The 23,629-nt window shown below is 69.3% G+C and overlaps 2 protein-coding genes across 7 annotated transcripts in view; one reads left to right on the forward strand and one right to left on the reverse strand.

The window, feature by feature from the left end:
- The first annotated feature begins 132 nt into the window (after nt 1-132).
- Nucleotides 133-4,752, forward strand: ENGASE (endo-beta-N-acetylglucosaminidase). The gene is made up of 14 exons (XM_086762694.1): nt 133-274; nt 715-791; nt 874-1,075; nt 1,384-1,532; nt 1,649-1,806; nt 1,914-2,062; nt 2,224-2,389; nt 2,753-2,856; nt 3,032-3,140; nt 3,244-3,416; nt 3,638-3,792; nt 3,889-3,991; nt 4,084-4,198; nt 4,332-4,752. The coding sequence occupies exons 1-14, from the start codon at nt 138-140 to the stop codon at nt 4,722-4,724; spliced, it is 2,190 nt and encodes a 729-aa protein (XP_086618820.1). The 5' UTR covers nt 133-137; the 3' UTR covers nt 4,725-4,752.
- Nucleotides 4,753-5,602: 850 nt separating this feature from the next.
- RBFOX3 (RNA binding fox-1 homolog 3) overlaps nt 5,603-23,629 on the reverse strand; it is a 140,975-nt gene continuing 122,948 nt past the window's right edge. For 4 of the 6 annotated variants that reach the window (XM_086762722.1, XM_086762727.1, XM_086762726.1 and 1 more), the window contains 11 exons: nt 14,010-14,261; nt 13,076-13,213; nt 12,593-12,646; nt 11,978-12,070; nt 10,871-10,931; nt 10,644-10,697; nt 10,215-10,347; nt 9,664-9,703; nt 8,988-9,049; nt 8,591-8,669; nt 7,468-7,631 (listed from right to left, as the gene is read on the reverse strand). In XM_086762722.1, coding sequence (XP_086618848.1) covers nt 7,587-7,631; nt 8,591-8,669; nt 8,988-9,049; nt 9,664-9,703; nt 10,215-10,347; nt 10,644-10,697; nt 10,871-10,931; nt 11,978-12,070; nt 12,593-12,646; nt 13,076-13,213; nt 14,010-14,261 — 1,011 coding nt within the window. In that variant the 3' untranslated portion in view covers nt 7,468-7,586. Of the gene's footprint in view, nt 7,004-7,467; nt 7,632-8,590; nt 8,670-8,987; nt 9,050-9,663; nt 9,704-10,214; nt 10,348-10,643; nt 10,698-10,870; nt 10,932-11,977; nt 12,071-12,592; nt 12,647-13,075; nt 13,214-14,009; nt 14,262-23,629 lie in introns of those variants that run through there. The other 2 variants (XM_086762725.1, XM_086762724.1) reach the window with 2 other exon arrangements.

Consider the following 23,629-nt stretch of genomic DNA (forward strand, 5'->3'; position numbering starts at 1 on the left):
GGCGGGGCGGGCGCTGGGGGCGGTGCGGGGCCGGGGCCGGGGCCGGGCTCGGTGCGGGCGGAGCTCCGCAGGCCGCGCCCCCGGGAGAGCCGGGCCAGGCCGGGGCCGGCCCCGCCGTCAGTGCGGGCAGCGGCGCCATGGCGGAGGCGCAGGAGGGGCCCGCGCGGCGCGGGAAGAGGGCCGGGGCCGGGACCGGGGCCGGGGCCGGGGCCGGGGCCGGGCCGGAGGGGCTGACGGAGGCCGAGGCGGAGCGGGCCGGGCGGCGGCGGCGGAGGTGGGCGGCGGGCTGGGCTCGGGGCTTGGATCGGGATCGGGGTCGGGATCGGGGTCAGGATCGGGGCTGGGATCGGGGCCGGGATCGGGGCTGGGATGGGGATCAGAGCCAGGATCGGGGCTGCGATCGGAGCCGGGATCGGGGCTGGGATGGGGATCAGAGCCAGGATCGGGGCTGCGATCGGAGCCGGGATCGGGGCCGGAATCGGGGCTGGGATGGGGATCGGAGCCGGGATCGGGGCTGCGATCGGAGCCGGGATCGGGGCTGGGATGGTGATCGGAGCCGGGATCGGGGCTGGGATCGGAGCCGGGATCGGAATCGGAGCCGGGATGCTGTCTGGGATCGGGGCCGGGCTCGGGGCTCGGCGGGCGCTGACCGCGGTGCTGGCCCGGCCCGGCCCGGCCCGGCTGCCCCCGGCCCTCACCGCGCTCCCCGGGCAGCCTCCAGCCGGCGGCGGAGCCCCGGGGGACCACGGTCCTGCACGACACCGTCAGCACCCGCCCGCAGCCCCTGCCAGGTGAGGCACCTGCCGCGGCGAGGGCACCCGCTGCGCCCCCGCTCCCCACTGATCCCCTCTCCCATCTCCCCACCTGCCCCAGCGAGAAACTTCGACACCAGGACGACGGAGCCCGTCAGCTTCTTCTTGTCCAGCCTGGAGGAGCTGCTGGCCTGGCAGCCCGACGGCAACGACGACTTCAACATCTCCGCCGTGCCGCTGGCCGAGCGCCAGCCCCCGCTCCGCAGCAAGAGGCCCCGGACGCTGGTGTGCCACGACATGCGCGGCGGGTACCTGGAGGACAGGTACGTGCTGGGCGGAGAGGGGATGCGGCAGCGGGGCTCAACATCTCCAACCCCAAACCTCTTCATTTCTGCCTGATTTCATTCCTGCCGGCTTGTCGGTGGGTGGGCAGGGACAGAGGGGTTTGGCTCTTGGCTCCGGAGCATGGCAGCCTTGCTTGGGCCAGCCCCTAGCCGGGGTCCGCAGGGGTGACTCAGGGTCACAGCTCTGCCCAGCTCCCGGGGCATGAGTCAGGCTCCTGCCCAGCCCCACAGCCGTCTGCCGGCGTCCTTCCCGCATTGCCCAACCCTCTTCCCTCTCACCGCTGCAGGTTCATCCAGGGCTCAGCCGCTCGCAACCCCTACGTCTTTTACCACTGGCGGTACATCGACATCTTCGTCTACTTCAGCCACCACACCGTCACCATCCCGCCTGTGTGCTGGACCAACGCGGCGCACAGGAATGGCGTCCCCGTGCTGGGTGAGGGCAGCGGCAGCTGCAGGGCTGGCGGCTGCAGGACCAGGCCCGGGCGAGCCCCAGCTGTGCGGCGCGTTTGCCAGGGCACGCGGTCGACGCTGCTCTCACCGCCTCCCAAGGCACGTTCATCACGGAGTGGACGGACGGGGAGAAGCTGTGTGAGGCGTTTCTGGCCGGCGGCGAGGAGGCGTACCGCGCCGTGGGCGAGCAGCTAGCCCGCATCGCGCAGCACTACCACTTCGACGGCTGGCTGGTCAACATGGAGAACACGCTGAGCGTGAGCCGCAGTTGCGCCCTCCCTGCCTCCTACCCTGCCCTCGTGCCGCTCCCGCGCGGGGCCCCTCGCCCGCCCCGTGCCGACCTGTCCCTGCTCCCTCCTGCCAGGCGGCGGCGGTGGGGAACCTGCCCCCCTTCCTGCGGCACCTGACGGCGCGGGTGCACAGCGCCGTGCCGGGGGGGCTGGTGATCTGGTACGACAGCGTCCTGCAGAACGGCACGCTGAAATGGCAGAATGAGCTGAACGAGGAGAACAGGTGAGGCCAGGCCCTGCCCCACCACCTCGCACGGTCAAAACCTGCCCCGGGTGGGGGGCGTGAGCCGAGCCTAAACCCGCTCGCAGTGGTCAGGGCATGGCCTGCACAGCCCTCAGTGGGGCAGCCGCAGCCTGCGCTGCCACCCTGACCCTCGTCCCCAGGGTGTTCTTCAACGCCTGCGATGGGCTGTTCACCAACTACAACTGGAAGGAGGAGCACCTGGAGCGCACGCGTGGGCTGGCCGGGACGCGCCACACCGACGTCTACGTCGGCATCGACGTCTTTGCCCGCGGGGACGTGATCGGTGGTGGCTTTGACACTGACAAGGTGGGTGTGCTGGGCCAGACCAGAGCGGGACCCTGGGCCTCCCCCCATGCTGGGCTCTGAGCTCCCACTGATGGCTGTGCCGTGCCGTGCTGCGCTGTGCCGTGCCATGCAGCGCTGTGCCGCTAACCCTGGGACGCAGTGCTGAGGAGTGGGGGAGCCCGGAGCTGCGGGGCTGCTGCCATGCGGGGAGAGGGAGCTGGGGGATTCCGGTGCTGCAGTCCCTGGAGAGGGAGATGCCCCAGCACATCCCCACGGTGTTGTCCTGCCCCTCCGTGGGGCCAGTGGGACCCGGGGGTGGGCACAGGGCAGGTGGCAAGGTGACCACCTGGCCCCGCCTGTGCCGCTCACCACTGGTCTCCGCAGTCCCTGCGCCTGATCCGCAAGCACGGCCTCTCCGCAGCCATCTTCGCTCCCGGCTGGGTCTACGAGCACCTGGGGGAGGAAAACTTCCTGCGCAATGAGAACAAGTGAGCGCAGCTTGGCGGGGCGGCGGCCGGCAGCACCCTGGCTGGGTGGGCTGCGGGGCGGTGGGACAGGAAGCAGGCTGGCCCCGCTCTGCCCCTGCCAGGGCAGTGCCCCATGCCGTGCCAGGGCAGCGGCCGTCGCGGGGGTCTCTGCTCGGACACTCGCCTCCTCCTCCAGGTTCTGGGGTTTGCTGGCCGAGTACCTGCCCACGCACAGCATCTGCACGCTGCCCCTCGCCACCTCCTTCAGCCTGGGCATGGGCACCCGCAGGTTCCTGGCCGGGAAGGTGGGTGCGGGGCGCTGGCTCGGCTCTGGCTGGGCAGGGGTGGGCTGGACGGGGGCTCCCTGCTCCCAGACCCCCGCCTGGCCCGGCTCACCCTGTCCTGCAGGAGGAAGAGGCCGGGCCCTGGTACGACCTGAGCGCGCAGGAGATCCAGCCCCTCTACCCGGAGCTCGAGGGGCGGCTGAGCACCAGCTGCTGCCTGGAGGACGCCTGGTGCGGGGGCAGCTCCCTGCGGGTGCAGGGGACCATCCCCCCCGGTGAGGAGCGCGTGGCCATCCGGTGAGTCGGGGAGAAGCCCCCTTGCCACCCCTCAGCACCTGGCTGGCACCGTGCCGGCTCGGCGCAGCCCACATGGCGCAGGCAGAGCCGTGCGGCCCCGGGCCTCGCGGTGAGCGTGCCGCGGGGCTCTGCCCGCGCTGCCCAGCAAACCTAACCTGACGCATCTTCTCTTTCTCTCCTCTCTCTGTCTCTGTCTCTCCGGGTGGATTTGGGGTCATCAGCCTTTTCTCTTTGCAGATGCCGGCGCCCCCCAAGCTCTACCTGACACTGCTGTACAAGCTGGAGGGGCCGCACCCCGACGAGGTCTCCGTCGCGCTGGAGCTCGCCACCTGGGACTCAGGCACCTGCCTCGAGGGCAACGCCACCTCCCTGCCCGGTGAGGCCCCTGCCCCCCGTACTCTCCGCAGTGAGCGCCCACTGCGGGGCGCGGGACCAGCTCAGCCCCTCGCCCTGATGCCGCTCCCTCCGGCAGAGCCCAACGGCCGACACCATCCCCGGTTCCTCCCGGCACCGCCACCCGGCCTCGCCAAGCTGCTCGCCGCCTGCGATGGTGGCTCCCACGGCTGGACCAGCCGGTGAGTGCCCTGCCAGCACCCTGCGCCCCTGGGTGGGTGGGGGCACCCCGAGGCCCTCCGGCAGCATGCCCGCTCTGCCCCTTGGCTCCCAGGTGCTTCGAGCTGGACCTGCGGGACTGCAGCCTGCGAGACCTCTCACTGCTGGTGTCCCGCCACCAGCCCAGCCCGCAGGAGACGCCCTTCACCTGCCTCCTCGGAGAGCTCCGGGTGAGTGCGCGCCGCTGCCAGACGCGAGCCGCCGCCAGCCGCGAGCCGCCGCCCTGGCGCTGCCCCACACAACCCCGTGCAGGGAGGGTGGCTCTCAGCTGCAGCCCCAACACCGCCCTGGTTCCCTCCGCAGGTGCTGGATGCGGCCAGCATGGCGGCCTCCCCGCCGCAGGTGCAGAGCCTGGCGGCCTCGCAGCTCTGGTGGCGGGAGGGCGCCGAGGCGGAGCAGCTCTCGCTCAGCCTCACCCTGCGCTGGGCCTTCCCGCCCGGCCGCGCCAGCTGCTTCCGCGTGCTCAGCCAGGGCGCCCGCTGCCGCCGCGGCCAGACGACGCCGCAGCTCCTGGGGCTGGCGCACGCCTGCCTGTACCGCGCCGTGGGGCTGGTGGTGCCGCGGCCGGCGGCCGGCCAGTCCTGCCGGCTGGAGCTGCTGGTGGAGCCGGTGCCGCGCGATGAGCTGCCCATGGACCCCGACCGCTGGGGCCGGCTGGTGCTGGTCTACTCCGCGCCGGCCAGCGGCACCAGCTGAGACGGGCATTAAAGGCGAGCGTGGTGCAGCGCTGTGTCCCTGTCTCCTCCGTGCCGCTGGGCGGGTTGCGGGCAGGGGGCACAGAAGAGCCAGGGCTGGGGAGCTGAGGGTGGAGGCTGCACTTCGCCGCCCTGGTTCAGCAGGACCCTCTTCTCCCAGCGCTGGCCGGGGCCCTGCGAGGGGCTGCCCAGGGACCCCCCCAGCTCCTGCAGCCCCGGCTGCCTGCCAGCTGGGTGCATCCGCGCTGGGGGTGCCTGCGCTGCGCCCCCCAGCCCTGCATCTGCCTGGCGTGGGCACACAGCTGCCAGCACCGGCCCCGCTGCGGTGCTCAGCCCCGAGGAGCAGCCCCCGACCCGGCCTCAGCACCGCCTGCCCTCTCCGCGGGCTGGCAGGCAGCGGCTGCGCCCGTGCCGCCTCCCCGGGATATCTTACACCGAGAAGGAGAGAAAATTTATAGCAGCAATTATTTTCTCACAGTCTGGTGAGCAAGCAATTAGCAGGCAGGGAGGCAGGCGAGCGCGCCGCGCAGCGGGGTCACCCAGCCCCAGCTCCCCCCGGGTACCGGCCCCGGTCCCACAAACAATGCTGGCTCCCGGTCAGGAAAATTAATATGTCAGCAGTTAAACTGCTGCTTCCCCCGGCGGGGCACTCGCTCTGACATGAATTATCCGATGGTTTGAGAAATGAAGGGCTGGGCGCACCCAGGGGAGCTGGCTCCCTCCCCTGCGACGGCGAGGCCGGGGACCCCAGCACGTTTCCCCCTCGCCAGTCGCGGCTTCAGCCCCCTGCCCAGTGGCGCGCTGGGACGGCCAGAGCCACCGTACCAGCCACAGCCCCACGCCCCTGCGCCAGCACCCCAGTCAAAACCTGAGTCGCCCTCATTGAAGAAAGAAATCTTTATTAATAATTTCAATAATAATAATAATCCTCGTAATAATAATAATAATAATAATAATAATAATAATAATAATAATAATAATACTGTTTATTAGAATGGTCACACCTTTGAAGCATACAGGATGGGCCGGCGCCAGCCTGCGCGCCGGCGGCCGGCGCGGGGGTTGCTGTAAGGAAGAAGCCAGTACAGCGATGGAAGGAGCTTTGTACAGGGGCGGGGGCGCGGGGCGGGGGGCCAGGGCTATGTACACCGGGAATAGAAAAGGGGGAGCTCGTCGCCGCAGCGTCGGGGGGTCTGCAGACTATAAAGTGAGGTTTGAGGAGTGGCGGAGCCACGCGGGGCGAGGGGCGGGGGGCTGAGCGCGAGGTGGCCCCGCGGGACAGGGCTGCACTCTGGGGTGGGCTCCGCGGCACCCTGTGCCACTGGGCACCGCACCCGGCACGCCGGCCGCTGCAGGCTGACCCCGGGGCTTGGGCCAGTCCCCGCGGGTGCCACCGGCCCCAGTCCTGGGCGATGCAACGGCCGAGGGCCCGCACCGAGGGCCGGCGGGGTCCCGCTGTCTCGGGCAGGGACATGGCCGTGAGCATGTCCTGCGCCGCGGAGCAGGCGGGAAGGGCAGCGGGATCGGGGCAGCGTCCACCCCGGCTCAGCGCGGGGAGCCACAAGCGGCGTCGGTCAGGGCTACTCCCTGCAGGGTGGGAGCCCCGGGTGCGCCAGGGGATGGAGGGGAGGGGAAGGAGGGGAAAGGGATCGCAAGCGAGTTGCAAGCTCCTCTTAACAAAAATTCCCTTTAAAAGGCAGAGGCTCGTCCCCCTGCAACACCCAGCGCCTCAGCAAAGCGGCCGCGCCGCCACCCCAGCTCCACGCGGGAGCCGAGGCCTCGCACGCTCGACACGCTGATGGCCGGCAAGCGCCGGAGCTCGGGAAACACGCAGCCGGGTTCCCGCTCCAGTGCCCAGTCCCCAGAGCCAGGGAAGGGGCGGCGTGTCGCTGCGCTCCGCTGGCACCCCCAGCGCCGCCGCCGCGCCGGGGCTGAAAGGAAGACGTGGTGCCCAGGGCCTGCGCCCCGGCGGGCAGAGGCCCCTCCGGACGCCCTCGTGCCGCCGGCTCTCCCTCCCTGCCGCGGGGCCGGGGTGGCGAGGGGCCCCTCCGGCGTGTCCGGCCGGTCAGTGCTCGCCGCGGCGCTCCTCCGGGACTCGCTCGCTCGGTGCGCGTGTGGACAGTATGGGACTTTCACTTGGCTGCTGCCGCTTTGCTTTTTTTTTTTTTTTTTGTTGCTTCGCTTTTAATTTTTTTTATTTTTTATTTTTTTTGTGTGTGTGTGTATGTGGATTTTTTTTTTTGCCCTTCCTGGTCCCAGAAGGAAACGGTCGCGGTTTCACTACAACAGAAACAGAGAGGCAGATCTTTCGCTGGAGCAGTGTGCGGGGCAGCCTGGCCGAGTCGCCGGCCGGGGGGGACGCGGGTGCCAGTCCGGCCCCCCGAGCCTCGCACCGCGCCCCACGCCCGCGCAGCCAGCCCGGGGGGCTGCCCCGGGGTCCCGCACCCGCCGCGGCCCGGCTCCGTCCCCGGAGCACGCGGCAGCCCCCCCGGCTCCCCTCTCTCTTACGGGGGGCACAGCGGCGGCACAGGGGCTTCCGTCACCGAGCCCTCTGCACCCAGCAAGGGCAGCGCCGGCCGGGGGCTGGGCGGGGGCGCGGGGACCCCGCGAGCCGGCTGCGGGAAGGGGGTGCAGGGGGCTGCCCGCGGTGCCGGGGCGGGCGGGCGGCGGCGGGACGGGGCGGCTCGGGGTGACCCTAGGGGTGCGGGGCGCGGAGGCTCAGCGCAGCCCGGCCCGGCCCGGCCCGGCCCCAGCCGAGCAGGGCCCGCGGTCGCTGCGGAGGCCCGGGCTCGGCTCTGCCCGCCCGGTTTGCCTGGCGCTACTGGGCGGCCAGTGCTAGTGGTGGGAGGGGCTGTGCCTCTTGCTAGTAGGGAGTGAAGCGGCTGTACCCTCCTCGGTATAGACTAGCCTGCAACATCAAAGATGAAAAAAAAGCCAATCAGTATTCGAGAGAGAGGCAAAGCTCAGTTCTTCCCTTTTTTTTTTTTTCCTTTTAATTTTTTTTTTCCTCTTTGAAACGACACCAAATCACGTCTGTCCTTGGGACGTGAGGGGTGGGCAGGGCCGAGGGTGCCCGCCCAGCGCTGCCCGGGCTCAGGGACGGCCGCGGGCGCTGCCTCGGGGGGGTGCGCGGGCTGGGGGCGGGGGGGTGCGCGGGCTGGGGGCGGGGGGGTCCCCCAAGCCCCAATGTCCCCAGCACAGCAGCACCCTGGCCAGGCCTCCTCCCACCTGCAGTGACGGTGGAGGAGCCCGTCCCGTCCCTGTCCCCGCTGCGGCGCTGGGCTGGTACCCACCCTGCCCGTCCCCGCGGGATGGAGCGGCCACAGCCCCTCGCTAGCGCCTGCCCGGGGCCGGGGTGCCGAGGGGTGCTGGGCAGCCTGGCCCCAGCTGGGGGTAGGGGCTTAAAAAAGGAAGAAAAAGGCGTTTGGCTTTGTGGGATTTTTCATCTTTGATGCTGGTTGTGAAGCTAACAGCCGTGGGGAGCGGGTGGGCTTGCAGGCGTGGGCGCACACGCGTGCGCCCTGCACATGGCTGCGCGCTGGGGCCTGGGGGCACGGCCCCGTGCTGGGGAGAAGGGGGGATCCCTGGGGTACTGCCCAGCCCAGCACTGCTCTGAGCCTCTGGCCGGGCGTCAGGGGCTCGCAGGGTGGGGGTGCGGGGGCCTCCTCCCTCGCCCACCTGCACACAGAGCCGGGCAGGGGCCGCGCTGCTCCTGCCGCTGACCCCGGCTCCCCGTCCCATGGCCCCCGCACCCCTTGCCGGTTCCCGCACCCCGCAGGCTCCCTGGGCCGCCGTGCTGGACCCCCTCCCCGAGCTGGCTGCAGCTCGCGCCAGGAAGCAAAGAAAGGCCGCGGGGGCCGCTCTTACCATGGTGCCGATGCTGTACGTGGCGGCGGGGCCGATGGTGTGGTGGTACGGGTCTGCCGCTGCGTACACTCTGCCGTAACTAGGAGCAAGCAGAGTGGCGGGCGTCAGTGACTGGGGTCGGGGTCCCGTCTCCCCTCAGCAGCCCCCCTGCGCAGCCACTGCTCCCCCCTGCTGCGCCTGCGAGCCCCCGGGACCTCCCCGCTTCTCCCAGCCCGGTTCCCATCCTGTTCAGAACAAGCCTAAGGGGCACGCAGGGGCCCCGCTTTGCAGGACACCCTCCTCGTGCCCGGCTCCGTCCTCATCCCGCAGGGCACAGAAGCCGGGGTGTGTTGGACCGGGCAGTGTAGGGGGTGAAATGGGGCTCCCACCCTCCAGGAGCGATGCCCGCGGTGCTTACCTGTCGCTGTACGCTGCCGCTGCTGCCGCGGGCTGGGCGTACCTGTAGGCGGCATAGCCCCCCTGCAGCGGAGGAGAGACTGCCGTCAGGGTGGGGGGCAGCACCCGCCGGGGAGCCTCGGCGGGCCGGGGCAGCTGGGACCCCCCGGCGCTGCCCCGGGGGCTGCGGAGCGGCGGTGGGACCCCGCGGGGAGCCGGTGCCCGTGCCACCAGGCACACACCAGCCTCATTGCCATTCCCCAGGGGCTTTCACAAACATTAACCTTAAAAAATTAGATTTCCAGAGGAGAGAATGTCACCTCCCCCATCGCTTTAATGAGGTGTCACGTTAGATAAATCCTTCAGCCACCCGCCTGAAATATCGCCAGTGGATTCTTAAATATGGAGGTTAAACTCCGGCGTAAGACAGCGTGCGAGCGCTTGCCCAGGCCGTACGTCCTGCACGGTGCTGGCCCCGCGAGGGGCCCGGCGGGGGCACAGGATCCCGCGCGGTGCCACCCCGCTCGCTCCAGAGGATCCGCGCTCCCGCCCGCGCTGTGCCCAGGCTCCAGCTGCCTTCCCCAGGGGAAGGGGCTGGCAGGGGACAGACCCCAGCGCGGAGCCGCCCGGCTCCGCTCGCCCCCCGCCCCGGCACAGGGTTCCCAGCGCGGCCCAGCCCCAGGTGCAGCGGCACTCACGTAGATCTCGGCTCCGTAGAACCCGTCCTGGTACACGACCCTGCAAAAAGGAGGCAGGGGTGTCAGCGCCCGGCCCGTGTCACCGGCTGAGAGGGACGGGGCGAAGGCGGTGAACGGGGGGAGCTGCTTCCAGGGGTCGAGGGGCACCCACCCAGGCGGCCCAAGGCACGTCCCGAGCTGGGACTCCTGGTAGGGAGGGCAGGGACGTGGGGACGGGCGAGGGCACGGCCAAGGGCAGGGGGTGGCACAGGGATGGGGGAGGCTGGGGCACATCCACTGCTGGGAGCGACAGAGCGGCCGCAGATTCCGTGGCCGTGCCCAACCATTCCTGCCGTGGGGCACAGGAGGTCGGGGAGCACGTGGGACGCCCTGCGGGGCGGCAGCCTGGGGGTCTCGCACAGCCCGAGGCGGTGCTGGGGGAGCTGCAGCCCGTTTCTGAAGTGCGAGAGCCTGGCCATGCCGCCGCTGTTGGCAGCAGAATCGCAGCAGCACGGCAGCACACGGACCCCGAGCCAGAGGCGGGCAGTGCCCCCCGCCACCCAGGTACTCACGCGCCATAGGCGGGGATGGGCGGTGGCGGCGGTGCAGCCCGGAAGGTGTTGTAGACGGCGCGTCCTCGTCCCCGTAAGTGTGCCCCTCGGTAGGCCACGGCCGTCCCCGTGGCGGGGTACGGGAACCCCGTTACTGCAGGAGGGAGGGGACAAACATGGGTTCTCTGCAGCAGCTCCCGACCGCGCATGGCTGGGACCCCGCAGCGGCTGCGGGGCATCCCATGCCAGAGCCTGCCCCTGTGCCCTGCGCCTGCTGGGACACGGCCCTGAGGGGATGCCAGGGAGAGGGGATGGGGCAAAGGGAGCTGGGACCGCAGGGTGCAGGATGGGGAGAGGGGCTGGGGGCTGCCCGCGGCTCAGAGCGGCAGCGGGGTCAGACACGGTGTGGAGCTGATGCCGGGGGGACCGGGGACCCCCACCCGACGTTACCTGCGTAGAACTCGGGGCCATAGACCGCGCCCACCACCGGGTTCAGCTTCCAGCCTGTGGGTGGGGAGAGCCGGTGAGGCCGGGGGCACCCTCACCGCACCCCCCTCTGCCCCCCAAGCTGGGCCCCAAGGGGCCACAGCTCCCATCCCCGGGCAGCTGCAGCGTGGGAGGTGCCCCGGGACGCCCCTGCCCGCCACAGCTGCGGCGCTCCTGGCGCTGGCCCTCACCGTTGGTGTAGGGGTTGGCGGCCTTCTTGTTCGTCATGACGCGGGCCGTGGCATTGTTCACCTGCGGAGAGAGGGGACGGGAGCTCAGCGCCTGCGGGCCGCGCGGCTGGCGAGGTGGCGGTCCAGGGCGCGCTCGGCGCGCGCTGCTGCTGCTTCCGATGCCGGAGCGAAGGACGCCGGCCGTGCAGGGAGACACGGGGCGAGTCTCTGCCCGCAGCCACGCCGCCGTGACGCAGTCCTGCCCTTAAGCCAGCCCGTGCCCCCCAGCTCCAGCAGCGAGCATTGATGGGGTGGGTGGCCGATGCCCCCACCGCTGCGGTGCCAGGCTCAGGCTGTCCCAACGTGCTGCCGCCAGGCTTGGCTGCCGCCTTTCCCCACCCCAGGCCTGACCCTGCCTGCGGGGAGGACGCGGGAGCCCGGGTCACTCCTGCGAGCTCCTGCCCGACAGGCAGGGCCTGACCACGGGGCAGCGCTGCGCCAGCCTGCCCTTCCCTGCGCTCGGCATCGCCGGGGACGCTTGCATCCCGCTCTCTCTGCCGCACGCTGCTCTGCTTTCCACCGCTCACCGGCAAGGTCCCGACTGACCCACAGGCTGAGCCCGGTCCCCTGCTCGCCTCCAGGACATGAAAGCCTTGGGTGCTGGGCAGCGCGGCAGCCGCCGGCGCAGCGGGCATGGGGGCCCTGCGCAGCATCCTTCCCTCCCGTGCGCAGCAGAGGTGGGGACGGCACGCGGAGCAGAGAGCCCCTCTCCTCCATGCGGAGCCCAGGGCGGCTGCGCGGCGGGCACGGGGGCAGCCGGGGTCCACCAGACCCCTCTGCAAGCGGCAAAAGGCAGCCGCAGCCTGGGCGGGTGCCCCAGCTCTCCCCGCACGCAGGAGGCCCGTTTGAGCTGGGCGCTCCGTGCGCCGACCTTCCCAGCGTCTAGAACGCGTGCTCCCGTGCCGCACTGAGGGATGCATGCACACGCTGGGGGGCACGTGGGAAAGGGGCGGGAGCCGGGGCTGCCCCCAGGTGCCCCCTGCCCTGGCTCCCCCCGCCTGCAGCCCCCGGCGGGGCGAGGGGACGCACGCACACGCAGGCATGGCACTAGCACACTTATCTGAGCACCTCAATCTTCCGGCCCTCTACGATGGTGCCATTCAGCTTCTCCCGTGCCCGGTCGGCATCTGTGCTAGTTTCAAAAGTTACAAACCCAAAACCCTGTGAGCAGAGGAGAAAAGGAGAGAGAAAGAGACAGAGGAGACAGAGAGGGGGTGCGGGGACAGAGAGAGAGAGGGGGTGAATCAGGAGAGCTGGCGCAGGAGAGGAGGCTGCCGCAGTGCAGAGTCGGAGAGCCCGGACTGGGGCCCCTGCTGGGTCTGGGGGTCCTGCCTGAGACCCCAGCATCGCCCGCGAGCTGGGAGAAGAGTCTGGGAGAGGGGCACAGAAAGCAGGGAAGATACGACAGAGACATCCAGACACAGAGGGACACGAGCTGCCTGTGCTGGGGGGACAGAGCGAGCCCTCCCCTCCCTCCCGCGCTCGGGGCGCAGGGACCCGCATGGCCCCCCAGTCAGCACAGGGCAGCGGGACGGGGCTGCCCGGAGAGGGGTACCCCGCGCCTGGGTCTTGTGGGGCAGGAGAGGAGGGGAGAGCAGGCAGAGGAGCCCCCAGGCGTCCCAGCCCCACCTGGCCCCCTCCCCGGGGCTTGCTGTAATGGTGCCGGCCACAGGCAGCACCCACCTTGGAGCCCCGCTCGTTGAAAATGATCTCCACGTCCAGGATCTTCCCGAATTGCTGCAAGCAGAGAGAGCGGAGGGGTGAGCACCCACAGAGCCCCCCACGCTGTTGGCACAGGGCCGGGCAGGGGGCTGCCTCGGGGGCCTGACCAGGGACAGGGGAAAGCCCAAGCACAGCCCCCGTGCCCCCCGCAGCATCACCCAAAATCCCATCGGCCTGCACTGCTCTGAAACCCAATGAGGGCCGGGAAGGGGACAGGGGCTCTGTGTCCCGCACAGGCCTTGGTCTGACCCCCCCACCCTTAACCGGGGGGCAAATCCTGCAAACCATCGCTCCCAGCCAGCAGCAGCACGCAGGCTCCTCAACACGCTGGGCTGGGCAGGAAGGGCCCTCGAGACGGGACGGTGCTGGGTCCCTGGGGTGCCACGGGGCAGTGCCTGAGCGGAGAGCAGTGGGACGCGGGAGGCTGGATGGGGCTGGACTCACCCCGAACATTTGCCGCAGGTCGGGGTCCCGGAATCGGAAGGGGATGTTGGAGACGTGTAACCTCTTGGGCTGCTGCTTGTCTGTGGTGTCTGAGGAGTGTAGCTGCTGGCTGTCTGTCTGTGCCGCCTCGTCCGTCTGCTGCAGGGAGCACGCCATCAGCCCCCAGGCCTGCCAGCCCCGGCCCCACCAGCCCCCAGCCTCGCTGGGGCCCAGGCCTGGGGGCTGTCCCCTCGCCTGCACTCGGCCCTGCCCGCCCCAGGGACAGCCTGGACCCCGCAGCCCCCGAGCTCCGGGCCGCCTCTCACGGGTCTCCCGCCAGCAGCCGGCACAGCGCAGGAGCCCTGCTCTTGGAGGGGTGTGGAGGGGGTCCCAGCGCCCCCCACCCCGCACAGACCAGTGAGTTGGGGGGTGCTGGGGGGGCTCTCTGCCTGGAGGGTGTTGGGGAAAGCCCAGCCGGGGGACACAGCCCACTGCCCAGTCACAGTGGGGCCAGGGCATCACCTGTCCCCCTGAGTGATGCCCCAGGGGGCTTGAGCACTGTGGGGGCGCAGGGAGCGCACCCCAGGGAGGGACAGGCCTGGGAAAGGGCAAGGGGACACCCGCTGCAGAGCCAGCCGGTGCCCAGGGGCCATGACCGCAGCGCACGGTGCGCTCAGGGCGGGGGGCGGCAGACCCCGCATGCGGGGCTGCGGCGGCGCTGGGAAGCGCTCGGCTCAGCACTTTCCCCGCGCTGCATTACACCCCGTAATTGAAGCTATCTGGTGGGCAGGCGGCCAAGCGCGTAGATTACGAGCGATTAGAAATGACGGGGGGGCCGCGGCGGGGGCACCCAGCCCGGCACCCCGAGGGACTGCAGCCAGGCACGCGTTGCGGCCCTGGCACCCCTCCCGGCAGCTCCAGCGCCCGGACCCCGGCCCGCGCCCCGCGCCCTTACCGGTACCGTCTGCGTCCCTGCTATGGACTGTGTGCTGGCGTCGGTGCCCGGCTGCTCGGCGTGGCTCTGTGCTGGTGTGTAGAGGGTCATGGCGTGCTCCGGTACTGTGCTTTGCCCCGAGTAGTCCTGCGTGGGGTGGGGGTGCGGCGGCGCGTACTCTGCGGGGATCCCGTTCTGGGGGGGCGGGGGGTACTGGGCCGGGGGGTAGGGCTGGGCCATCGCGTCCGGCGGAGCCGTGGCGTCCTGGTTACCCTGCCAAGACAGCGGCGCGTTCCCCTTACCCACCGACGGCCCCGGGGCGCCTGGGCTGCGACCTGCCCCAGGGAAGGGTCCTGGTCCCCCAGTCACACCCAGGACCCCAGCCCCACCACGCCCCAGCCTTTGGTGTCCCCCCAAAACCGAGGGCTGTCTGTGCCACAGCAGCTCCTGGGTGGCATCGCCCGCAGCCGAGTCCCCATCCTCTCCTGCTCCGGGGCCCTGCCTGCTCGGTGCATTGGGTGCTGGGCAGCTGGAGGATGGAGCCTCCTTTGGGGGGCTCAGCAAGAGGACCCCTGCACATCGCCCCCTCCTCAGGGCAGGAAACCAGCGCTGCCTGTGGCTCGGAGCCCAGTGTGGGGCAAAACACAGCCAGGCTGGCAGCATCGCACGGGGCGCTGCACAGCATCAGCACCCGCCAGCAGCAAACCCGGCGTCCTGGTGACAGCGAGGGGGAGCGGGATGGGGAGGCAGGAAGGGATGCTGACGGCCCCTTGGCAAACACCAGACAGGGATCAATTAACTGCTAAATATTTGATGAGGCCCTTTGCTCTAACGCAGCCAGCCTGGCTGCCCTGGTCAAATGGGGTGAGCTGCACCCGCGCCACGCGCCAAGGGCTGCCCATTGCCTGCCCAGGGGTGGTGCGGGGCTGGGGGCAGCGGCGCGGGGCTGGGGGCAGCGGCGCGGGGCTACACACTCACGCTCAGTCACCCTCCATCCTCACAGCCCCGTGTGCACCCATGGGCTTTCCCCCTTTGGCATGCGTGTGCTGCACCCGCCACCACACACGGACGCCCACCGCGGCGCACGGCAGCAGCCCCCACTGGCCGCTGAGAGGCTGCGAACGCCTAAGCCGGTGCGCGGGGCTGCGCCCGCAGCCCCTCGGATGCTTTACAACCTGTCATGGCAGCCTCTCGCCCATGAAATACATCTGCGGCTCAGCTCGTGGAGACAAGCTCCTTAATTGTGTGCATGGCCAATTTACGGTGCGGGGGGCAGGCGGGGGGGCCCCACTGCCAGCCGCCGTCCCCCAGCCGGCAAGGCCGTCGCGCCTGCGAGGGAGGCAGCGGAGCCCGTGCCGGGGGCATGGCGGGGACCACATGCAAACCCAGCGTGAATAATCCCGCTACAGATCTGCAAGTCATCGGCGGGCTCACCAGCGCCTTCGCATGCTGACTCAGCCACTTGGGGACGCGCCAGCTGGAGGCACCTGCCAGCGCGGACCGGGGTTGCCGATGCTGCTGGACAGCAGGGCCCCATCCCCGGCACTGCCCCGCTCCCACCCGCGCTGCTGGTGCAAACCGTGCCTGGCAGGCTGGAGGGTGTCCATCCTGCGCTCAGCCCGGCTCTGACGCCCCAGCCTGCTCTGGGGAGCGAGCGGACACCACACAGACTCAGCGGCCGTGCTCCTAGCGCCCGGCCCTCCCTGCCCGCACGCATGGAGCCAGCAGCAGAAGCAGCTCGCAGCACTCCCGCATGCTCCGTGCTGGACGCTCATCCATGCTGTCCCCAAAGCCAGGATCAGCCATGGCACAGCGGGGATGGGCACAGCGGGGAGGGGCTCTGCCACCCAGGCAGAGGAGCCAGCGGGCAGGGGCGCACAGACGGGTGCCGGGGTAGGGACCGTCCCCACCCGCCCAGGTCTCGGTCCCGCTGGCTCCTGGCCAGCCCGCCCCGACAGCCATGGCCATATCCTTTATTAACTGGGGCTGTTGCAGCGCCTGTCAGCCCCAGCATTATTTCATTCAGGGACCATTAGGTTCCCCTGTTTCGTGGCCGCTGGTGCTGCAGAGGCGCAGATCTACGGCTCCCAGCGCCTCCCTCCCACCAGCGCTGCCTGTCCGTCCCTGGGGCGGCTCGGTGGCGGGGGGCTGCGGCGGGCAGGGGGATGGCGGCGGGTTTGGCTCTGCCACGCTCAGGGATGTCGCGGGGAAACGGCTGCTGCTCGGCCCCACACCCCACACTGCCCGCGTCCTGCCCTGCCAGCTGCTCTGGGCTGCCCCCATCCCTGGGCTGGATTTAACACAGCATGGGGGGCACCAGCAGCACCCTACCACCCGTGCTGCCCATCTGCCCGGGTGGGACCCCCCGGCAAGGCTGCGGCACGGCCCTGCGCCGAAACACCGTGGCCCCGGGGCCGGCAGCAGAGAGGCTGGGATGGGGAGCCAAGGGGACGAGCGGCCCTGGGAAGCGCGGCACACGCTGCTGCGTCCCATCCCAGGGCATCCCGCTGCCTCCTGGCTCCCGGGCACAGCACCGCACCAAGGAGCCCGGGGAGCCCCGGGGCCAGGGGAGCCCCCCGCACCACCAGCCCAGCGCAGCGGCTGCCGCAGCAGGCAGGGGGTGGATATAATCTTTAGCTGATTAAATGTCCCTCATTAACAAGTTTCTTTAATTAATGAAGTTTTTTTGGTTTGCTCCACTTGCTGTCTCCCCACCGCACTCTGCCTCCTCAGCACAATCCAGGCCATTTCCTTTCAAGTCATTTAGCGCGTGGGGCCGGTTCCTGCCGACGCCGCACTTTGGTGATTGTGCCTGTCAGCTCGGGGCTGACGACGCCATTTTTAACATTTGCTCCTTTTTAAGAAAATAACGCGCCAGGAGCCACCGAACGCAGAGGACGCATCTGAGCAATCAGCCGAGTGCAGAGCACCTGCGCTAACGAGAGGGCACCCCGCAACGTGCCGCCACACCTTGTCCGCGACGGGCGTCCTGCCGGCACGGCGCAAAGGCTCAGCATGAGAGCTCCCCGGTTATCAACCGCTCACCAGCAACCGTCACCCGCTGCCACCTGCCTCCGGCTGCAGACGGCAGCGCGGTGGCCCTGCGTTGGCCCCGCGAGGCCACCGGCGAGCCGTGCCCGTGCCCAGCCAGAGCCTCTGCCACACGCTGGTCACCATTCACACGCAGGTGGCAGTGTCCTGAGGCTGCCCCCCCCCCCCCGCGACCCCCACAAATGTGCCCAGAGCTTCTGAGGCGAGCCGGGGTCCTGACCCCACCACAGCATCCGAGGAGGCTGCCGGGTGTTCCGCCACGCGGCACAGCCTCCACGGCAGCACATCCCGCAGGCAGTGCAGGCAGCGGGCGCATCACCCTGACCTGACTGGCTCCTGCTCGCCCGCTCGCTGCCGGGGCATCCCCATGCCGCACAGCACGACAGCCCGAGGCCAGGGCCAAGCGGAGAGGGGTGCTGAGCGATTCCCCAAGGGCGCCGAGCCTGTGGCTGCTCGCTGCTGCAACAGGTCGGGATGCGCCGTGGCAGCGGGACGCGGGGCTGGGGACGGAGAGGGGCAGCGCAGAGGGGGCCGATGGGAGCACCCGCCCTCGCGCCCGCTGCCTCGCCCGGCCCCACGCACCCTCCGGGCACCCAGGGACCATGCGGCCGTGCCGTCACCGCAGGCTGCCGCGAGGCCGTGCCCGGTGCGGCTCATCTGCGTGACAGCCACAACGTCCCCGCTTCGATCCAGCCGCTCGCTCATGCTAATGACTGTCAACATGAAACAGAGGCCGTGAAGGGGAAGAAAATTACTCCCTGAAAAGGAATTGACTGATCCCCGTCATTTCTCAAGGAACCACTGACCTGTGAATATTTCATTACCCAAAATGCTGTGCCATCCATACAAAGCAGCGCACCGGCCCCGAGCAGGCACCAGGCGCTGAGCCCCGGGCTGCAGCGGGGGAGCGGGGCGGGGGCCCTCGCTGCGGGGACAACCCCGGCCCCGGGGGGACGAGGCCTGCCCACCCCGGGACCCACAGGACGTGGTGGTGGTCGCGTCTTCCCTCCCCGGGACGGAGACCATTGCGGCCTCGCTGAGAACCGGGGGGACAACGGGGGGATCGCCCCCAGGAAGGAGCCCTGGAGAGAGGCGAGGAGCTGTGGAGGCCGGAGGCAGCAGCCGCCGCAGTTGATGTCTTCGTTAACGAGGAGGCAGGGGAGAGCCTAACGGCCTCTGCCAGGGATGCTCCAGCGGGAAGCAGCGCATCTGGGGAGAGTTGGCAGGGCCTGAGGGGCAGGGGCGACGGTGCAAAAGGAGGAGGAGGAGAGGACGGGGTGGGAGGCAGGACAGGCTGCTGGCGTGGGAAAAAAGCCGTTTTTCCCGGCTGCCGCAGATTGTCCCGGCACCTTCTGCCCCCTCCTCTGCACCAGGGCCCTGCGCGAGGGCAGCAGGGCCAGCTCCTGCCCTCAGCCCCGTGCACACGGCTGCCAGGGACCGGGACACGGCCGGGGCCGACGCTGCCGCCCCTCTGCCCGCGGGAGCCGGGGAGGAAGGGATGCGGCTGCCAGCGGCTGTGCGACACCCAGCGAGGCGCCAACCTGGGCGCAGACCCGCCCGCACGTCCCCGTCACCTCCCGCACGGGGCAGGGGGGGAGCAGGGTCCAGCGCCGGCTCCTGGCTCCGCCAGCCGGAAACTCCGGAGCTGAGGCTGCATGAAATATTCATGAAGTAAATGGTGCAATTTCATCTGCATTCAGCCAACTTCATGTATATTTCAGGGTATTATGAAATGATAATGTTGTGTAACCGAGGCGAGACGGGGTGTGGGGGGGCTCCCGGCCACCCCCACGTGCGCGCCGCTGACACCTCCCAGCCTCGTGCGTACCTGTGCCGCTGCGCGGGGCGGGACCGGGCGGCGTCACCGCCGGAGACGCGCGGGATGAGGCCTGCAGCGAGCGGGAGGATCGCAGCTCTGGGATGCGCGGCACTCTTCTCCCTCCTGAGCACGGCCCGGCATCACCGACGGTGCCAGCGCTCACCCGCCACAGCTCCCGGCCCCAGGCTGGGGGGCAGCAGCCAGGCCAGCCCCCGCCACAGCTCTCTCCTTACCGGCACACCGCAGCAACGCAGACCCGGCGTGCGCAGCGTGGGCCAGGATTCTCAGCAGCGCCTGGTCCCCAACGGCCACCAAAGGGTTTGAGACAGGCGAGCACACGAGGAACAAGCTTGGCTGCAGAGCCTGGGGACACGGAGGGGACGGGGCGCCTTTCAGCGTCCCAGCCCGCGCCGCTGAGCTGAGGTGTGTAGGCGGCCATCGCAGCCCGGGCAGCGGCGGGCAGGGCCCGGAGAGGAGCAGGCATCTTCCTCTGGTGGGGCCACCCCCCGCCAGCTCCCTGGCCGCCACGGTCCTTGCGTGGCACTGCCGGAACGCGGCTCCCGCCGCAGCCAAGCCCAGCCAGACCCAGGCAGCTCAAGGCACAGCGAGGAGCAGGATGAACGGCCGCGTCCGCCAGCCTCGCGCCTTCCCCGCGAGCACCACGCCAGCTCCAGCTGCCGTCCCCACGGCCTGTCCCGCTCCTCTCGCACAGCAGCTTGCAGCTCCCGGAGGAGCCCAGCCAGCGCCGCCTGACCCTGGCCACGCTTCTACGAAGCCCTTCAGAGCCAGGAGCCCACCTGCCGCCCTGTGCCGCCCCCACCACCGCACCGGGGCTGTGGTACAGTTGCACGCGGCGCCTGCTCACGCGCAGCCTCACAAGCGCACGCATGCTCGCACCAGCCAGCACGGGCACGGGGGGAACCACGGACCCGCGCTCTCACGCAGCCCTCTCTAATAGGCAGTCAGGAGCATAATTTTTCCTCTAATTACGTATTCAGCACTTCTGAGAAAATGAGATTTTGGTAATTCAATTGGACTGAGAAGCAGGGCTATAATAAAATGAAATTTGTAACAATCGCGCAGTTAAATTAGTTAAATGGAGAGGAAGGAGCTGTGGAAAATTGACCCCTCCATCTCCTAAAGACTAATCAGACATTTGAACCAAGTTGTGCTAACAAAGCCCCTGGGGTGTTGCGGCAGCAGAGCAAGGGGAAACCGGAGATGCTGCGAGGGAAGAGGTGGAAAACAGACGGGACCCTGCACCGCTGTGGAGGGGACCCCCGCTGCTCTGGTCCCAGGGCGGGACAGGACGGGGTCGGTGGGGAGGGTGCCGGGGCACAGTGCCGGTATCAGGCCGCCTGCGGCACCAACCATCGCCAGGACCTGGCAGCCACGGCCCACCGCCCCCACTATCTCCCGGGCACGCGCCCCATCCTGGCTGGGCACGAGGGTGTGCAGGGGATGGTGGGTGGTCCCGCTCCACCAGCGGGGACCGCAGGGATGGGGACAGCCGGCAGCGGGACCGGCCCTGAGCAGGGACAGCCACCCCAGGACACAGACAGACATGCTGCGTCGGGCCGGCACGCTGGTCAGGAGAGGGGCGTCCCGCCAGCCGGAGGGGGTCTGCAGCAGGTACAAAGCAATTAGCCTCAATACTTATCTTGTTGTTCGTCTTTTTTATTTTTTTCTTATGAAAGAAAAGGAGAAAAAGACGAGTTTCTCATTTGCAAGTTAATTAGTCTAATTAGCTCTAATTAAGAGCTCCCCACACAATGCAGATCACAAATAAGCTGCCACTGTCGCCTGCTCCCGCTCTTCTCTCCCCATTTTCAATTTTATACAAGAGCCGTGCGAAGGCTGCGGCTGGCGCCGCGGCGGGGAGATGCCGGGTGGGCACAGTCAGTGGGGGGACGCGGGATCCCCCCGGCTGGGGGCTGCTCCCCTCCACAGCCAGAGCCAGGGCTCCTCCGGACATGCTCAGGGGTGGCCCTGCTGCCGCTCCCCCAGTGACCCCGTCCCGGAGCCAGAGCCTGGCGCACCCCGGGCTCTCCGACCCCTGCACCGCAGCAGGACCCGCACGGCCTTACCCTGCCTCCCTCCCCGGGCAGCTCCTGCCCGCATGAGGGGCTTTGCCCACGCACCCCGACCAGCCGCGCTGCCAGGGACAAGCTGGCCGCACCGCCGGTACCCGCGTGTCCTGCTGGGAGCCAGAGCGGGGATGCAGCCAGAGCCAGGATGCAGCCAGCACAGCCCCAGCCGGCAGCGCGGACCCCGTCTGTGAGCTCCGGCCCCACCAGCACAGCGCATCCCCAGCCACGTCCCCGGCCAGCCTGCGCGGAAGGACGGGGACAGGACCCTGCCAGAAAACACCGGCCTGGCCCGGGCTCTGCCACAGCTCTGCTGGAGGGGACGCGATGGCGGGGGGAGCAGAGGGTGAGGAGCAGGGCCAGGCCGCGTGCCACCCGCCCTGCCGCCGCGCCGCCGGGGAGGAGCTGCCACGGGGCGCTGGGAGCCGCAGCAATCATGTCAGCTTATGTGTCATTTTCTACTCGGGTAACGCGAGCGGTGAAGGATCGCTGCTCGGAGACGGGGGAAAATCATGACAAACGGCCGCAAGCCTGGCGCTCCGGCGAGGGGGAGCGGGAGCAGCCAGACTTCCCTCACCCCGCTGCCGTGCAGCCACCGCTGGGCACGCCAGCAGCGACCACCCCTACGTCCCACAGCATCCCCCGGCCCTTTGTCGGGGGGAGCAAAGTGAGAACCTGGTGTGGGGGCAGTGGCTGGGGACAGCGGGGTTGCAAGGGGATTTGGGAACCAGACCCCACTCCCCCGCAGGCAATGCCTACAGCCCGGGGGATGCCTGTCCTGTGACGGCCACCACAAACCCCGTCACCCGCTGGGACGGGGCCTTTCGGAGGCTTGGAGCCTCCTCTGCCCCACTGCCCCAGCCTGGGCAGACCCAGCTCCTTCCTCGGATGCTTCGTTTCCTCCTGTGCCACAGCGTCCTTCCCAGTGCTCCCTGATGCCGGCGCTTTCCCAGGCCTCCCAGCACGCCAGCCCCGTGCCTGCCCGGTGTGACTACTTGCCAATACCAGCTGCACCCGAGGGACTAGCGCCCTTTCTGGAGGGGCACCCTCAGTGCCACCGCAGCTCGACGGCTCCGTCACTGCAGATGCCAGCCAGCTGCACCTGAGGGACTAGCGCCCTTTCTGGAGGGGCACCCTCAGTGCCACCGCAGCTCGACGGCTCCGTCACTGCAGATGCCAGCCCTGGGAGCAGGGCAGCACCGCTCCCCGCTGCCAGCAGAGTCACCGCGCTCACGCCGGGGTTGGTGCCGGCAGGGTCCCGCTGCCAGGTCCCTCCGGTGCGACAGACACAACGCGCCCAGGCACAGGCGTCCCGGCAGCGGGACCCGCGCAGCGCTGAGGGCAGCGCTCGGCCGTGGGGAACGCAGCCGGGAAGCCAAGGCACCGCCGTGACTGCAGATCCCCGCAGGAGCAGGGAGCTCGGGGCGCCCGGCCCCGGCTGTGAACCCCGCAGCCGTCCCGGCCCAGGGCAGCACAGGGACGCCTGGCGTCAAGCGCGCGTTCCCGTTTCACGCCGAGCGCTGTGCGAGGGCGGCTGCGGGCTGGGGGCGGTGGGAGCCGGCGTGGGCACCCTGCGCCTGCTCTCCTAATTAGCCGCCTTTGTTGCACCGTACCCCTCCACCGACCGCCTGCAATGCTTTAAAGAATGATAGATACTAAATCTAATTTAATCCACTCATTCACCCATCACCGCGGCACTAAAATAGGAATACACCTATAAAAAGAGCACCGCCAGGCACCATAGGCCTAAATCACAGCGATCGTGGGGAAACCAGCTTTGCAAGGCTAAAATTAACGTCGGAGTTTTCAATATATGTAAAAAAAGGAAAGCATGTTTTTTTCAGCTTTAAAGCCTGTCCTCCGCCGCGCCGGCAAGGCGGCCGCTGCAGTGCGGGCGCTCGGCCGGAGCCGGTAGCCGCCGCGCCGGGTCTCGCATCTGCGCGACGCGTGAGCAGGGGGAAAAACCAGGTTTGAAACAAACCCGCTGCTGCAAGACGCTACAACAGCGCTCGGAATAGACCTGCTCCCTAAAAATACAATATGCTAAACTTGGCAGCCGCCCTTTTGGAAAGGAATTTTCCAAGCAGCCTTCTGCAGAGGCTGTTTCCCAGCGGGCCGGGTGCTGCGCGGCCGAGCCTCCTGCGCTGTGGGCTGGGCAGCGCGGTGCGACCGCGGGGATGCCCCTGTGAGCGGGGCCTCGGGGTTTGAGCCCACCCGTACATCAACCTACGCTCACATCCGGCCCCGCACGCACGTCACCGCCTGCGCCCAGGTCTGCGCCGCGCTCAAACACCGATGCTGAGCCTCACAGCCCAGGTCCGCCCCAGGTCCGCGCCGTGCCTCGTCCTGGAGCAATTAGCTGCTCACTTATAATTACAGCAGAGACGCTTTTTAAGCAGCCACCGATTCTTCTGTTAACGAAATGCAGCCATCAAAGCCAGAGTGAGAGCCAAACGCTGACACCAAGCCCCACCGAAGGACGCAGCGTTCCCACCTGCCCCGCCAGCGCGGGCAGCCCCGCCGCAGGCACGCACCACCCTCCCTGCAGCCCCCCTCCCCTCACGGCTCCCCGGGACCCCTGCTCCTGCCCCGCTGCTGGAGCGTGGCAGGGCCGGGGGCGACTCCTGCACGCACTGCGGCTGCACCACGCGCAGCGCCGCGAACCACGGCTCCGCAGCCGGGAC

Source organism: Chlamydotis macqueenii, chromosome 18 (assembly GCF_036417535.1).
Source record: "Chlamydotis macqueenii isolate bChlMac1 chromosome 18, bChlMac1.mat, whole genome shotgun sequence".
In the NCBI taxonomy this organism is placed as follows: domain Eukaryota; kingdom Metazoa; phylum Chordata; class Aves; order Otidiformes; family Otididae; genus Chlamydotis; species Chlamydotis macqueenii.